At 39.4% G+C, this 18,245-nt stretch overlaps 1 protein-coding gene across 1 annotated transcript; it reads left to right on the top strand.

Annotated features, from left to right (window-relative positions):
• The first annotated feature begins 7,831 nt into the window (after nt 1-7,831).
• Nucleotides 7,832-17,692, top strand: adrb3a (adrenoceptor beta 3a). Its single transcript, XM_041041779.1, has 3 exons — nt 7,832-8,262; nt 8,402-9,750; nt 16,579-17,692. Exons 2-3 carry the CDS (start codon nt 8,432-8,434, stop codon nt 16,604-16,606), a joined length of 1,347 nt encoding a protein of 448 aa, XP_040897713.1. The 5' UTR covers nt 7,832-8,262; nt 8,402-8,431; the 3' UTR covers nt 16,607-17,692.
• Nucleotides 17,693-18,245: the final 553 nt, after the last annotated feature.

The raw sequence follows: 18,245 nt of genomic DNA on the forward strand, positions 1-18,245 counted from the left end.
AAATTAGAGAAGGACGGGGAGAGTTGGCTGAGTAAAATGACTGCTGTGGATAGATACAAAGGCGTTTGCCTGTAACACTTTAAACATTTTAAACACTTTTGAATATACAAAAGTGCTGCATGAATAGACAGGAAAAGAGCAGCTAAACTGGTTTGAATTTCGCAGGGTGTCGTAGCATGACATTCTCTCTGTATCTGAGCAATCCGTGATCATTTGGGGATAAGGATGACTGTCCAACATGGTGATTCTTAGAGCTACCCATATCTTACCATCTTGAACATGATGTTCAAACCTGTCTCAGTTTCACAAACAATTGCTCTGCCCTGATCTCATTCAACAACTAATATATATATAAACCAGGCTACAGAAAGAGAGGTCGTGTCCTGAAGACTCAGGGTTCTCAGGGAACTTTTGTCTGTGAAATAATATCACAATTGTCAGCATGGGAGAAAATAGAGTATTGTAGAGGCCACTGTGGCTCAGTGGTTAGCACTGTCACCTCAGCAAGCAAGATGGTTCAAATCCAACAGCTGGCTGGTCTTTCTGCAGAAATTCATTCCCTAGGTTTCCTCCCACAGTTCAATGCATGTCTGGTAAATTGGAAACTTCATATGACAGTGAATGGTCGTCTGTCTTTAGGCGTTAAACCTGCAATAGACCCCACCTCCCTAGACCCTAATTTATAATACAACGGATCACGGGATATACACTGCTGTTCGTTGGAAATACAAGACAAAAGCATGACCCTGGGGAGTTTATGATCAGGGTCTGTATTGTCTGTATCTTATATTCAGCACAGACAAAAGCTGCACTGTTTGCTACAAAGTGTGGTAAAGCATTTTTAACCTGCAAATATGCAATTTATTTATTTACTACAAGTTATTTTATTAATCTTAATCTTAAAATTTTATCAACATTAACTGGCCAGTTTAATGCAAAAAGATAAATGTATAACATGTATAACATGCACAAATGCTACAAAAATCCATGTATTCTACATTTAGACATACTGTTGATGTTTTAAATTGCCCTGCGTTTCAGTGTTTGTTAACAAAATGACAGACATGAATAAAAAAAATAAATAAATAAACTACACCATGGAACCAACTCTGTGATTACTGGACAACCTATGTAACCATCCAATAACCACACATACAGCACAATACAGTTAGGAAAGGAAACGTGATAATCTGTGAGTTCCTTTTTTCTATTTTTAGTTGTTTTCCTGTTTTAAGGCATGTATAGTTTGCTCTCTCACATTTTCTCTGTGTCTTGCCCCTATTGAACTTTTCTATGCTCAGTTAACTGTGTTGTTTTCACTCACATTCTTCTTTTGTACTGTGAAGGGCCATTGTGTGATTTAAACTGAACTCCACTTCCCAGAATTACACAGGTGTCACATCAATACCTGAACTCATCCCAACTACCACCTACCATTAGTCACTGTGCAGCCTGTGACCCATGACGTCACCAGGTCAACAAATCCTCGACAGTCCTTTGTCTCGCTCTCTTCTCTTCACTGATATTGTGGGGGCAGCAGTAACTACTTGGCTCTGCCTCTCTTCTCTGCACCCTGAGCTGGAGCTCTCTGACCTCTGACCTGTGGCCTGCTCGGAGCAGACTGCTGCACTAAACTCTTTCCTCAATGGCAGTGGCGCAAGAGCCTGGCTAAGATTAATAGTAATAACATAACAATAGTGAACAAATTTAATTTAGCACCAGCTGCTATGACACAAAGACTGCCAGCTGACTTTACAAGCAACAGGGAAAATGTAGAGGAGGTAACTCTGTAAGGAGACCAAAGGAGCAACTAGCAATCTCCTCAGAGAGACAGAAGTCAGCACGGAGACCTGCCTGTACCACGCTAGGAAGCTGAGCTAGCCTTGCAAGATTTAAAGCAGCCTGCCAGAGGCACCTCTTCCCCTCCATGGACTTGATAACGTTAACTTGGCCTAGCACAGCATGTAACCAACTAACCTCTCCTTTGACCTGGCATCTTTGTCCTATATGAATTGTCCTTAAACATAGACACTCATGTGGAGAGGACTCTCAAAGCTCCCGCTGTTTACACCCTTTTATATACTCCTTTACCTCTCACACACGCCATAAGGTCCCAGCCAACATTTTGAATCAACCATTTTGTTTTGTCTGCATGCTTATCCGACAGAGGATTTCACCTAGTGCTGGATCCCACCTGGACTGCCATCAATAACTCAGTGAGATCACAGGTGGTACTCTGAGTAACTGAGCTGATTAACGTTGACTAAACTCGCTCTGACTGCAGAGGGCCAGCAAGCTGCTGACACTAGCTGTGGTCATTGATCCCCACAGGACCAGATGAGAGTTGAACCAGAGCCCCTTCTCTCGCTCTCTCTCTCTCTCTGTCTGTGTGTCTCTGTCTCTGGCGCCAGCACCCTGTGTTTCTGCCTTCCTCACTCTGACAGTGACACAGAGGATGATCGGACGCAAACCACTTCTTGTATTAAGATATAGAGCCATTGTCAACCTCTAACTCTAATTTACTGTTCGCCTTGAAGCAATAATGGCAGACCTTGTGTCTGTATGGATTTTTAATAGCATGTTGTAATGGCTATCGTCAACGGTCTCACAGATTTACAGCCTTGTAAAGACCTGCTCATTATTCACCACTGGGGAATTGGATGTGACTATCACGAGCAACAAGACATGGCAGGTCACATTTATTTTGTTTAAGTGTTTACCAAATGGAAACGCCAGCATGGTTATTATTCAAAATGTACCGTGACAGTGTTTTGCTTTCAAAACTAGCCAAACAAGATATTCCAATTAAATGGCCTGCCGCCTGCAGCATGTGTCCTGTGTTGCACTAAATGTAACTTTTGGCCATTAGAAGCTGTGTCCTGCATGGACAAAAACACAAGCTAATTATTATTCATATTAATATTTGATTACTATGTTGTCTAATTGAGAAATATTATGTACGATGGAGGATTGCCCGCTATACATTATAACCTGAGTGACATATGCACGAAACAATCAGTCTCCTCCATGTAATGTACGCACAGATGACAAACATCTCTGCATCACCACACATGCATTTCACTGCTGTTCTACACAAGCAAACAATCAATTACTGACCAAGCAACCACTGTAACTGAGTTAAAAATATAAACCACACATCAACATGATCACTTCTCTGGGATTCCCCATGAGGCTGAACAGGATGAGCGGTTTAGAAAACAAACACATGGGTTCGCTTCATGAACCCTGGACTGTGCCACCGGAACGACAGACTTTTATGAATTTAATTATCAGTGATTTATAAATGGGATAAAAAAAAATATACACATATATATAAATAATTCAAATTGAATTTATATGATGCGTTATGAAAGAAAAGTAAATTGTAAAAGTTAATTACTAATTTATCAATATTTGTCATTCCATTTATGCGTATCATGCATTTCCTGTTTCCATTTTGTGATCACTTTAATTTGAAAACACTCCTCTTTCTTTTCATAAAGTTGTGTAAGCATCAGTCCACCTAAAAATTAATTGACGTCCAACCTACAAAACTACAGCTGGAGTTCTGATTGGCCAGCTGCTATGTGTTGGCAGGAGTCTGGCCAATCAGAGCTCCTAATTATGCACCGAAAAGGTTTACAGATATTCCAGTGGCAGGCTCTGTAATACTTGTCTTGGATCTATAAATTGTGAAAACATTAAGATATATAGTGCAGTGTATCACTGAGAGTATAAATTATAATGATTATTTTTAAATAAATGCTTGTCAGTGAGGTGGATTAAAAAAAGTAAATTTTGAATTTTCCTTTAAAAACTAACCACAAAAGAGAAGAAGGAGGCAGAGATGTCACTGTTGTTATGGTATTAATAAGTTTTTGTTCCGTTTATAATTATGAAAAGCATAAATTTGAGCATCTGTGAGCATTCAGGGTAGTTTTCACAATTAAATATTTAAGATAGTCCTAAAAATAGCTGGACATTGGCCTCAGACGTTTTGCTTGAGAGTGTACGGAGGGACATCGGTGTCGTAAACCCTCAGTATTCCCTGCGTACAGCCCCAGAGAACCTCAGCATGTGGTTCCACTCAGAGCATAATGAGTGTGATTTACCCACGACATGATAGTTGCGGAAGGCTGAACAGCTTGGTCTCTAAACCACCCTCCTCTCACCTCAACACATGGTCTCACACTATATATCTACTGGCAGAGGAACTGCTTTTGGGCTTTAACCCTCACAGGATGCATGCATGTGGAACAAATGTTCTCTGGTCAAATTCAATTTCCGAGATTCATTTTCTTCATGTTCAATACATGTTATTCATGCTATTATATAATACTTTTTATTTTTATTTATTTATTTTACAAGATAAGGGAAAGCCATCATGAGCACTCTGGAATCTGAAGTTTTGTTTTCCACCAGCAGCCTTCCTCCTTCCCCCTCCTTCCAGCCTTGATTAGCTTCTCCAGCTAATGGAGAGTTTCCTGTGCAAAAAAAAAAAAAAAAGCACCAAACAAATTCACAGGAGGCATTCCTAAACATCTGATGTACAAAAAAAAGTCATAACAATCCAAACTGCAATGAAGGTGTGATGTGAAAAGAATTATTTAGTCTGGACTTCGACCACAGTCCTTGAATCTGCCGGCTCACAAACATGTAACAGATTGTGCTGTCATATTTAAAGTGTGGCCTTTCGCAAATGGAACAGCTTGACACCTTTTGCATTGCGTGTTTACACTCATACCACTGGCTCCTGTTCTACCTTTGTTTGACAAGACGAAGACATTAAACGCCTTTCTTGTCTCCTTCTGGTGAAGCAATGGTGGGCACTTCAGCAGATCCAAACAACATCTTGAGGACCCACTCCATCAAAAAAAAAAAAGAAAAAAAAAATCAACATCTAGTGTGGCCTGCGATCAGTACTGCAGAATATGAGCAAACACTGATGTCAGCAAGATTTACACCCTGAGGCTTTCGCCATTGGCAGTGAGTGGGAGAGTGACTTTTCCAAGAATGGGAATATTGGCAAAGGCCAGATGAATTGCGTTATGAATTGAAATACAAGCTTGTACAGTCCAGATGGCTGCCACAGATCATGCCTTCACTATACTCTGCTAGTCTTAAGAGAGAAATACCAGAAGTTTCTTGAATGCAAGCCAATTAGAACGTATCGTCTGAGGTTCCCATGGAGAGGAGGGAAACAATCTCAGGGTACAATATGTGTGGGCAGTGATCATGTAATAAACAGGCTTTCCAAATCTATATGACTGCTCTGATGATTTACAGGCTGCCACCAAGAACTGAGCAAATCCCAGACTGTTCTGCACACTGTAAATTGGGCTTTCTATGGAGGAAGTGTGCAGACGAGGTCAAATATATCACCAGAGTTATAATTCATCACACACAAAGCAGGGAACAGGTAAGGGTGTCACAAACATCGTAGATCCATGTTAAAGGGTTTGCACGATTTTGCACATGATGGGTAAATTACATCATAATGTGGTTAAAATCACAATCTATTCTTCATCATCAACAAACATTGGTCTTGTCTGTTACGCAAAGTGAATTTAAAAAAAAATTAATTTTTGCAAATGACTTTTTACACAATACAAAGAACTGCATGTACAGGACAGCAGTGTTACCATTACAGGGCTCTTTCAGTAATGGTGAGAAAGCTGTCACGGCTGATTCCACTATCAACAACTCGACTTGTGCCAGCTGCTGTGCTTGACTAGACTAGGACCAAGTCCAGATCCACCATAGGCATCTTCTCACGCAAAGACAAATGAGCAGCTGTCAAGCTGTCAGCTCCACAGTGGTGACCTCCATCTATAGAAATGCCATCAGATGGGGCCTCTTGGTCATCAAGTTTTAAAATGCGGCAGTGTTTTGCTTTGGCCCGCTTTTCCCTTTTGTGAATGCACTCAAAACTCCACAACTTCCTGTTAGATGAGTGACAAAGCGACCCAGACAAAAAGAAAAAAAAAAAACATCTGACCTTGGGCAAAGGGGAAGGGAGACATAGAGTATGACGGCAAAGAAAAGCATGCCACAATACAACACAATTTGATTACATTTCTTTTAGATTGACTCTACAGATCATTTGTTTTAGGAGGAACTTTTATTAAGATTAAGCACAGATGCCGCCAGCTATCAATATACTGTACACATAAAGATTCTTGTTCAATGAAATGAAGAAAGAACCTCATTTGTGTGTGAAATCTTCAGTGTGTCTGTCACAACACCTTTACTAACTAAAATACAATGCTAAGCTGCTTTAACTACAAGCCCTCTGAAAAGGACAGTTTTACATTTTTGGAAATCAGCTTGTTTGCTTTCTTGTCAAGAGTTACATGAGAAGATTAACACCACTCAAATGTCACTATTTTGAACAGGAAGCAGGAGCCAGCAGATGGTTAGCTTAGCTTGGCATCAAGACTGGCAGGAACAGCTTACCTGGCCCTGTTTTTAGGTAACAAAATCCAACAAACAGCACATATAAAGTTCAAAAATTAACATGATATATCTTGCTTGTTTTATTTGTACAAAACACAAACTGTAAAAAGTTAAATTTACTGAGCTTTAGAGGTGCTGGTAGCTAAGCTAACCACCTCTTGGCTGTAGCCTAATATTGAATGGACAGATGGAGACAATCGCCTCGTCTAACTCTTGGCAAGAAAATGAATGAGTGTATTTGCCAAAATATAAAGTTTTTCATGTTGTCACCCTCTTTTATTTGTGTCAATTGATACATTTGTTAATGTAAAAAATATTGGGTACAGCTGCTTTGAAAAAAAGATTGTTAAATACAAGTAGCAAAAATCATTGAAATATTCAGGGCAAAAAGCGTCATAAAAGTTGTATAACTACCAACAAATATGTAAATTCACAAGTGAGTATTTGCTTATTTATCCTCACTAAGTATTAGTAAAATCCAAGGTGGGAATGAACGCAGAGTAATCACAGCTGCAGATGCAGAGCTGATCACACCAAAGAAGGAACTGCTTGGTGACAAGACAGCTAGGCACCGCAGCAGACCGCTGGATATCTGAAGTGAATCGCATGGAAGGCATTTGCCTGATTGTTCTTCTTCAGTGCACTGGCTTGAGTAACAGTGAGATAACGATCTATTATTTTCTTTTACTGCTTTGAGTCAAAGGGAGGGCACTTATTTCCTGTTCTCTACAGTTGGGAGGGCCTCGTGCCTTGTGGTCTAGGGACCTGACCGCAAACTGTATCACAAATAAACTTTCAGAGTTGTAGTATCAAACTGGAGATAACAAGTTAGAATCACAATTAAACAGCTAAACTTGTCAAAAGTGTCCATTATTTTAAAGCCACTGTTGAAATCAATGAAAAGTTGTTGAGAAGTGTACGTTTGACATAATGCAGCATCATTTGACAATCAGAACAGACGCCAGCAGTGGAAAAGCCTGTCATAATGTTGACACAGTCAGGTGACAAATGATGGGGCAACAAGCTTAGTGTAGCTGCTACAGTCAACACAACATCAGTGACAGTAAAGTACAAAGAGCTGACAGTCATCACAGTTATAAATTTACAGCCGTGTGGCACAAAGATTATTTTGCAGTTGTGGCATTTTAACACACACTACACAATTAGTTGTAGCTCTTTACTTAAAGTTATATATGTGTGTCTGTGTGTCATTATTCATATGTGTGTGGCTCTATTAGATTACTGATCCCTGTATGGCTTCAACACACAGACACACTTTCAACTCCTCCCCTCTGCCTGCGTGTGACTAGAGCCAATACAATCTTGGGCAACCTGCACTGAGAGAGAGGGAGAGAGAGAGAGAGAGAGAGAGAGAGAGAGAGAGAGAGCAAAAGAAAGAGTGGGCAGCCACTCTGGTGCACTCTGGTGGTTCTCGCAGCAGCGTCACTGTTTGCTTCATCTCCCAACAGTCCAACTGTGGCATTGTGGCTCATGCAAGATTCAGCGAAAACACAGCAAACTAATCCCAGTGGACGCATTTAAATGGACAAGGGCGGGTTTTCTTCTCTAAAACTTGTTGTTTTTTTAATTTTAATATTTGGACATTTTTCGTGGATTCATAAAAGTGCTGCAACTCCATGAACTACTATTTTTTGGCTTTGTGGACAGCGTGGATACATGTTTTTGGAGATCATGTTGCTGTTGCCTAGACCAAAAGAACTTCCACAGGCAATCACATCTTTGGAAACATGGAGAGCCTCTACTGCCTTTTGAACGCTGCCAAACAAGACTCCCAGAGTGAGAAATGTAAGCACTGCAAAGTAAAGAATAACTATTATTTAGTTAAGAAAACTTCAAGAACTTTATTTTGAGAAGATTTATAATGCTTGTGAGAAGTGCAGATGTTTCAGTAGTGTTAACTTTGACGTGAAAATCACATCTTCAGCTTCTTCTGACTGAACTGAGCTGGTGAATAATGGATGGAAACCTGAGCGCTTCAGCATCCTTGGGGTTTAACACAACCAAAACCTACCACGATGCGTTGGGACACTGGAGCCTCATCATACTGGTCACCATCATTCTGATCATAGTGGTTGGCAACCTGCTGGTCATCATCGCTATAGCGCGTACTTTGCAACTACAGACGACAACAAACATTTTCATCATGTCCCTGGCATGTGCGGACCTCATCATGGGAGTCCTTGTGGTGCCTCTGGGGGCCACAATAGTGGTGACGGGTGACTGGCAACTCAGTCGCACGTTTTGTGAGTTCTGGACTTCTGTGGACGTCCTGTGTGTGACAGCGAGCATCGAGACACTGTGTGTCATAGCAGTGGATCGGTACATAGCTATTACCAGGCCGCTCCGACACAAGGTTCTACTCAGTAAGCGGCATGCCAGGATAATAGTTTGTTTAGTGTGGGTTGTGTCTGCCTTAACTTCCTTTGTGCCAATTATGAAAGGGTACTGGCGTGCAGGAGAAGAAGACTCAGAAGCGCACAAGTGCTACAATGACCCTGCATGCTGTGACTTTGTGACCAACAGGGCCTTTGCTATTATATCTTCTATAGTGTCTTTTTACATTCCACTGCTCATAATGATATTTGTGTATGCTAGAGTCTTTCTAATAGCGACACGGCAGGTCCAGCTCATAGATAAGAATCGCATGCGTTTCCAGAATGAGTGTACAACAGCACAGACGCAAGTTGGCTCCCATGCCAACAATATCCTGCCATCGGCCTGTGCAGGCTCCAGCGGCTGCAACAGCGCAGCGAGGAGAAAGAGTGCCAAGCGAAGGCCATCACGGCTAATACTGGTCAAAGAGCACAAGGCCCTCAAGACTTTGGGTATCATCATGGGGACTTTCACTGTGTGCTGGCTGCCGTTCTTTGTCGCCAACATCATCAACGCTTTTAATAGAGACATTCCCCCTGAGAAAGTCTTCCGACTGTTAAACTGGCTGGGTTACATCAACTCCGGCCTCAATCCTATCATCTACTGCAGGAGTCCAGAGTTTCGTACTGCGTTCAAGAACCTGCTGGGCTGTCTGTGGCTGTCCACCCTGCAGCTCAATACTTTCTATAAAGAGCTGCGGACTCGCTGCTCCTGCTTTCTGTGGCAAGCCGAATCAGGCATGGCTAGCTCTTTCCAAAAGTCTCCGACCAGTGCGACTGAGGTCTGCGAGAGCCTGGCCAGTTCACAGGGAAGCAGCAAAAGTGAGGAGGCTTCCTCTGGTGCTCTGCAATCCAACGGCAGCACACAGTTCAGTGAATTATCAGAACCAGAAGCCAAATTGTAAGTTCCTTTGTTTTATCTTCTTTTCACCATACTGTCCTTTTTTTCTTTTTTTTTTTTTTTTACTGCAATGAATGTTTTAAAAATGTCCACTTTCTAGAAACACATAATTACATTTACATCCTCAAGTACAAAAAGTGAAGTGAGTGTTTATAAGAAGTGTTGACAACTCATGTACACTCACTGACTGTCCAGCACAAAAACAATAGTTAATGGCAACACACCTACCAGTCTCAATGGCAACATCCTGATTATACAACACTGATGTACATTACTCAGTCACACCCAGTGTTTTAAGTTTTCTAAATTTTGCAATTAAAAAAAATATTAAATAAAGTATATTTTGTAATAGTACAGGAAACATTATGAAATCCTATTTGAGAGGAGCTCGTTGACTCTCTGGTTAACTCTCTGTGATACTGAAAGAACAGGGAGTGTGTGATTGTGGCTGCTGGTTTGAAATCTTAGGTTTCCAGTGTGCTTTTGTCCTTTTTTTGAACGATTCCATAGAGCTTAGTGTTACTTCAGTGATCTCACATGTGGCATGTGAGTGGATTATTTGCGCAGTGAAGCAGAAGTGTGAAGACTTACAGTGTAGAATCAATGTCCCAGAGAATTTACTGCTTTCAGACCTCCTGCTGGGGATTCACAGAGTAATGCACAATGATGATGGTTAAAAACACACTTATGCATATTTGTAGTTGTGTACTAGTTTCAGTTTGACAAATAATCAAAAACAAAAAACCCACTTTCTATACATACAAAATAGGAAGACTTTTTACATTTTTTTGTAATTTCTACTGTTACAAAAAGCCACTTGTTTTTAAAATATTTAAAACATGCATCAAGTATTGTCAAAGCGTCTCTAAGTGTGGGTTTCATGATATGTATGTAAATCTATACAGTGAACTCTACATATACACACCCACCTGGCTTGCTTACTATATATAACTTCATGATATACAGTGTCAAACATCCAAGAGAAGATAAAGAAATATATAAATATCCTCATGGCTACAGGCAAAATTTGAGAAATTTCAAGTTTGATAGAAAGTGGCTGTTTTACTGTCCACTGTGCATTTAATAAAAGTAGAAATCCATATTTGGACATGTTCTAATACATCAGTGTGCTGCTGTCCAGGGGTAAAACAGAACAAGCAGAACAGTGCAGAGAAAATAAATCGTCTCTGAGGCACTGGCTGCTGTTGGACTGTTACCACATTATAAAACTAAAAGTGAAACTCAATATTTGGGTTCTAATGCATGATTCAATAAACATTTGAGGAGTGCACCTGTATGGGTTACTGCACTGTGGTACCTGCAACCAGTCTTTGAATCTGATGTCCACAGATGCCACAGTACAGTTACTAGTACTGTGTTTGGGGTGGTAGTATGTTTTTAGCACACCTGTTAATGATAGATAACGATAACAATAACATTAATTAATTAACATTAATTTTGTATTTTATATAAACCTCAATACTGCAAATGTAGATTTTTTTTGTCAATTTTATTATGTGGTATGTGAAAAACCATGTCCCACAAAGATAATGATGACTGTAACGTGGTTTTGTAAAACCACTGGGCGATGTTTGAAACGCTGATTCAGAGAACTGCATTGGGCATTTCCAAATATTAGCACGGCTCCCTGCCTGTCAGTGGGCCTCAGTGCGCCCTGCCCAACACCCCCTGCAGCTGATAAATCTTTATCACCTACACACAAGACTTCCCCCATTACTGGGGAGGCTGTTTACAAGACAGACAGCCAATGAGGACACCCTCATTAACACAGGTTAACTGGGGTTGGACGGCTGAACGTTTGATTCATTTGATCATTGTAAACTGCTGCAAATTTGAATACTGTAGACTGAAATTGAATTTAGTTGAGACTGCTTTTTTTCCAAAATTACTTTTAAATTTCTTTAAAAAAAAAAAAAAAGTTTAGAAATTACTGTCAATTAATGACTTCCACTATTCCACAAGATTTCAGGTTCAGTTCTCAGAGGGTGTACTGCCTGTTGCAGCATTAATTCCAGATTTTATTACAGCTTTATTACAGACAAGAAAACAAATACTCTTTATTTTATAAGCCTGCTTGTTCAAAATGTAATAACTTATCATAATAAGAAATATCTAACCACCATGTTTGGTTGATGTCCCCAACATGGGTCATAACTGAAGCTTTTAAGTGCCAGTATGTTGTGACAAACTGAGAGCTTTTGTGTTAGAGTTGCATTTTAAATTGTAGTTTGTGTATATTAATTTCTATGCAACAGAACTAATTTATCTACAATTATGAATTTCTAATTAGAAATGCTCAGAAAGTTTGAAAGGGTTTGAAACATTTATAATATGATATAATATGATATATATATATATATATATATATATATATATAGTGAATTTAGACTCACAAATCCTAATTCAATTTAATTTGACAAGTGGCACAATTCTTACACTACAGCACACCTTGCCTTGTGCATGTGAATTCCCATGGGTAATCCAGCTTTATGACAGAGGGAAGTTTAATTTTAAATATTTACTCTGCAAACTATATATCATGTTTCTCTTGTCATTACAAGACATCTCCTCAGTGGAATTTTACAGACATAATCAATGGGGCTGTAAAACAAGAGACATGTAGGAGTATATAAAAGTCTTCCTTAAAAGGAGCCTGGTGTGTTCTGTAGTAAATCACCCCAAGGGGAAGGCTCAGTGGACTCACCCTGCGCTTTGAGCAGGATTACAAACTTAAGTGAGACCAGCCGTTTGAAAATGACTCCAATGGGGCCACGGCTCGAAGACTGATTTCATGGAGGAATATGACAGAGACTGTTCCTGGTAGAGTCTGGACTGCTGAAGCTCTTAATTCAGAGTGCCAATAATGCCATGCTAGGCATCTAGAGACCACGCGCCCACCCCGCACACAGTCATCCCTATCAACTTTCTACATCTATTTAACCTGCAACACAAAAGAGCAGCTGAGCAGCATATTTCCTCTAAACCCCCGGACAACATGTAGCAGCCGGATTGGTTAAATCAGTGGCTGATTTATCACAGGTCTGATGAAAAGCCAGGTACAACCACTAACATGAATGGTTACTAGGGACAGGTGGCTTTACCGCAACGCACAGAATAGCCATTATCGATAGTTACTTTGTTTTCACAGAAATACATGCAGGCATATCACTGCTGCCCTTATCAACATCCACAGCAGCCTCAGCATCTGTCACGTATGCACTGTGTTATATGGCTAGTGTTATTTTTTTCACAGATTCCCTGCATAACGGTATTCCTAATTCAACTTTCATCATCACAGATTCAGATGTTTTGGTCATCAAAGTGGCAAATGTGCTAAGTTGTGCAGTCCATTTTTTCCCTACGGGATTAATGAGGGCTTTTGTTGTGTCTCCCTTTGTTTTTGTCAGTCATGTTGCTCTAAAGTGAGACAGACAGCTTCTAAATTAGTCCTAAGATGTTTATTGGAGTTACTTTACAAAATCTTCATGTATTCGAAAGGCATTGCTGTGTGTTATGAATAGAGGGAGTTTGTTAGCACAGTTTATCCGTGATTGAGAACACTAAAGTTAAGCTAACAGAGAGCAGAACATTTTATTTCACAGGGCAGCAGCCAACTAGGTTGTGGACTAAATTGCAGTGTGAATGTGGAGCAGAAATGAAGAGTTTTTATTAGATGTCTGATAGAGTGGTTTAGAAACATGACTGCAACTCTCCTCTTGAGCTTATCAAAGACTCGGGACTAATTTGTTTTCAGAGTTTCAGTGCAGGAGCCATAGAGGCATGTGAGAGCATGGAACAATATCAGTATTATGGAGCTCGTCCATTACAATTATAGCATCAATAGACACACAGGAGGAAACAACATATCAACATGTTGCTGAGTAACTGAGAAAACAGCTTGAAAGACTGGAAGAAAGAAATCGTACATGGCCATCCAGTGCCCATGAACAAAAATATTTTCCATCCTAGAAAAACTATCGGAGGATAAATATTAACGTAACATATTAAGATATCATGTGAAAAGCAGATTCTAATGGCACACGGACAAAAAAAAAAGCAACAGCTGGCAAGCAGTGCAGGTGTTTCTGATCTGATCTGCTGTTGTGAACAGATTTTATGGACTCTGTTTTCATTGGTAGCACACACAAAAAAATATCTGCTCATAACATAAAAATAAATACACATGGTGTATATATTTGGACATATGTTCTAATTCTCAACTTGTGAACTTTAAACTGTGGTGTGAGCTAAATTAACACGAATAACTGAACATCACACAAAGCAGAGAGAGATGGTGGAGAATGACATTTCCAGTATAAATACTGACTCAATAAAGTCACTACGAGTGGCTCATTACTCCAAATGATTGTGTAAATATTTCAGACATATTAGTTGACAACTCATGAGGACAAATCTAAAAGGACATTGTGTTTATAAACCTGGCATCTCAGGTTTATACTGTAAGTAACTGTGTGTTACTGGAACAAACTGTATCTTTATGCTGGCTAAATATGAAGATATAATTGTATTTCCCGCACATGCATGCAGTATCCTCCCAAAAACACCTGATGCTGTATTAAAAGGACACTTTGTTGGTGTGAAAAAAAAAATACTGCATGCAGCAAATATGGAGGAAAATTTGAGAAAAGTGCAAACACTTATTTCTAGTGTGCCATGTACCGTGCGGGATAAGTCGTATTAAAACAGGAATTTGAACTGGCGACAGACTTTTTCTGCAGAGCCTGTGATTGACAAGCTTTTTACTGCAAAGAGCTGCTAATGTGTGGCAGGTTACAGCTCCATGTGATTTCAAAGCAGCCTGAGTGCTGGTGTAATAAGTTAAGGTACTGCAGTGAGCATATCATTAGGCACACATTAGGGCAACATGATGTTTTGATGGTGTTTTAGAAGAAGCTAATGCTCCCCCCCGCCTCGAGCTGTGAACCCTGTAATTCTGAGCTTTTCTCAGCAGTATGATAATGGTGCCTCCGACTGAGCTTCACACACCGACTTCCATAACATGCGTTCAGTTAGCCTAGAGCGAGATCAGGCCCCAGAGAGCATGAAACAAGGAGCAGGATAAAGCAAAACATGATGGTAGTGACCTGTGGGAAACCTCCAACACTCCCTTTCAAGCTTGGCTGATATCAGAGCCAATCATTGCATCATGGTCTTTGAATGGAGGCATCCGGGAGTTGAGCAAACACTTGAAAAGTGTATAGCTCTAAATTGTTAGAGTTTGGACAGATAAAAAAAAAAATTAAAAAAAACAAAAAAAAACAATAAAGACTGACTGCTGTATCCCTATAACAGCAGCTAAAATCAGTACTGCATGGCTGAAGCTTTCAATATCAAGACTTTGTATTACAGTAAAAGCAGGATTCAGGATGTTAATATTTTTATGCTTGATATTTAAATTTGGTTTGATGGCAAGCCGTACTTTTCACGGGAAGAAATCATCTGTAGCTGAATTTTGTGACTGGTTTTGTTGTCAGATTCTGATAAGTCATAAACATTTCTGTTTTATTTAATATGTACATTTTTAATTTTCCCAGCAACTTGTAGAACTACCAAACAACAATACAACAAATTACTGACAACTTGGTAACTAATTTTCTGTTTGCAGTCCTTATGCCAGAGAATATCATCCTGCTTTAAGAGGCACATTCAAAGACAGAAAATACACATGCCACAGATGATGGATGGATTTTCCTTACTTTTGATGAGCTTAGCTCTTTTAACATGAATGGAGACTACAAAATATGTGCACGCCACGTCTGTGGTTTGTAATTTAAAATAATCCAACGACTTTAAAGTGAGTGTGAGATTCAACAGAATGTATAACAGAATATTATTCCTGGAGGGATTTTTTTTCCAAATGCATCAGTTTAAAATCACTCCTACCTTTACCACGTGAGTACAACAGACCATACTGCAGTGATTCTACTGTACAGAGTTAGAATCCACAAAACTATGGGAATTCGGATGAAGTCATATTGTAAATTGTTTCCTGCGTACTTCTTCCTGTAAGCTTTCACATTTCTGTGAAGCTTACAGTTCTAGATAGTTTATGTCTTCCTGTGGAGACATGTACAGTGGAGGTGATAGCATCAGAATTCCTGTCTTGTTAGGGAAAAAAGGTAAAGTTTCACAGAGGATAAAAAGGATGAGGGCAACTTTGCAAAAAAAAAAAAAAACTTTCTGTAATTAGAAAGAAAAAAAAGGGAATAGTTGCAGTGATTATATCGATGCTGTTTTCCACATGAAAACACCAACATGCTTATAAATAACCTGTAAGACAACAAACGGGTGTTGTTGTCTTGGAGCTTTTTTATCTGATAGAAACTGAAATGCTGTACAGGGTGTGACCAGCACAGGCCAACAAGTCATACACTAAGGCACAGTAAAAAGCTCATTGCTCGTTGGGTTACAACTCACAGGGCTGCACAGCAAGTCAAAGATATAATGAGGTTCATAATTAGATAGGAAGCTGGCCTTGGCATCAGTTACGTTTCAGTAATACTGAAATTAAATAAGAGTTAAAAAATAGACCATGGGTTCAGAATTTAAAGGATAAATAAGATGAAGAAGGCAAATGAGAGTGACATACTCAACTTAACTTGTACAACAGAGATTAAACAGCACAATTACAAAACATAAAGTCAAACTGATTACGACAGCAATTCCTCCCAGCCTGATGTCACCTCGTCTATTCCTACCACTTTAAAAATATCCAGTCTGCATGATAAACACATGTATTTTGTGGTAGGGGCAACGCTGCATGCTAATATGTCCATCTCTTTTCAGCTTCACACTGCAGGAAAAGGACGGATGAACTGTAAAATGTCAAGCTACTGAAAGAGACTCTGTTCTCCAGCCGTTACTGTGATTCCTGCAAAGGCTGAGACCAAACAGCAGTGAGGACAAGCTAAAGAAGAGTACAACCACTGGCCCTGAGAAACATAGCTGAATCCCAGAGAGGTGACTGGATTGACTGTATGGAAAAGAGGCGGGAACACTGTGACTGTCTCTGTGGACAAGAGATGGCCTACTGCAACTCAGCACTTTACAGACATTAGCTGACACCAAAGTTGAACTTCCCAGTGTCATCTCAATACTGTTTGCAAAAGACTCTGCGCTCCTGAATAAGGCAATACTTAAGTGCAAGGTTTAAATGCATTCCAGTAAACCTCTGGACACAGTGTACGTGGCCTGCGGTTTCAAATATGACAGCATAAACTCTTTTTGTACAGTATATTATTTGGTAAGTTATCTATTTATGAATCTGTAGCAAATTACAAAAGTTGCCTGACTTGATAAAAGGTCGTAATTGTGGCAAGGCTGCCTTTACTGTCCAGTTAAGAAACATTTGTTCTCATCACACAAACTGTTCAGTGTAATATCAGTGAGAAAAAAAAAGGGGGCTGTGGATTCAAATACTCAGTTCTGGTGTCTGTTTTCAGTCTTAACTTTTCTGTTTTGAGCTGGGACTCTGTCTGTATCTGCACAATAGTTATCTTGCTTAAATCCCCTAGTCTGTATTAAGTTCTACCATGACTATGAAAAATGGCTGTTTTCTATCTGTATAAAATATTAGATGACATCTCAATTACAATTCATTACAGTTTAACAATCTGTATAAGTTATTGTGCAAGGTACAGTATTAAAAATTACAGAAAAACATAGCATAATATGTCTGCTACATGCTGCCATGCTGTGTTGCCAGAAAACTCCCTAACCTTTTTTTTTTCTTTAGTAAGTGGTCATGGTATAAGCTCAATAACAAACTCTGAAATGTCCAAATATAGAAAAATAATGACTTGATGTCATCCATTATTTTGTTGTATTGGGACACCTTGTCGTGCGTTATTACTTACATAACATCATCTGTTGCATTGAAAAAATAAAATATAAAACTGTGTAACACTGGTCGTGTGCGCTTTGTGTGCAAGCAACTGAATATACTGTATGACTGTGAAATCTAAATACCACTGATAAAGCCTGAATGGTATCAAGTAACAAGATCCAAAAGAGACAGATGGACGACCAGCTGGAAATCATGGATGCTTAAATTTGTTTTCCGTAATTTAAATTTTTTGAAAAGTTGCTGTTGATTTTGCCAAAAAGAAATTTCAATGTGAGGATTTCAAAGCAATCCATATAGATGATTTTCAAAATTAAACAAATACATACATAAAAGAAAATTTTAGGTCCATGCTTATACATTCAGTAATCTTTAAATTTACATATTAAAAATGAAACAATTGTGGCCTTTATTGGCCTCCATACACCGCAGTCATTTATCAGCCCATCACTGCTCTGCACTACAGTGGCTCCCAAATGCTCCCAAAAACTAAGTGTTTATACTCGTGACCACTCATCATAGTTCATGACATCAATGTGAGCACAAGTTGTGATCAGTATGATTAAACAACGGCATAATTGTTTTAACTTCGGTGATTATTAGAGGCCTG

This window comes from Toxotes jaculatrix, chromosome 7 (genome assembly GCF_017976425.1).
Source record: "Toxotes jaculatrix isolate fToxJac2 chromosome 7, fToxJac2.pri, whole genome shotgun sequence".
Lineage (NCBI taxonomy): Eukaryota > Metazoa > Chordata > Actinopteri > Toxotidae > Toxotes > Toxotes jaculatrix.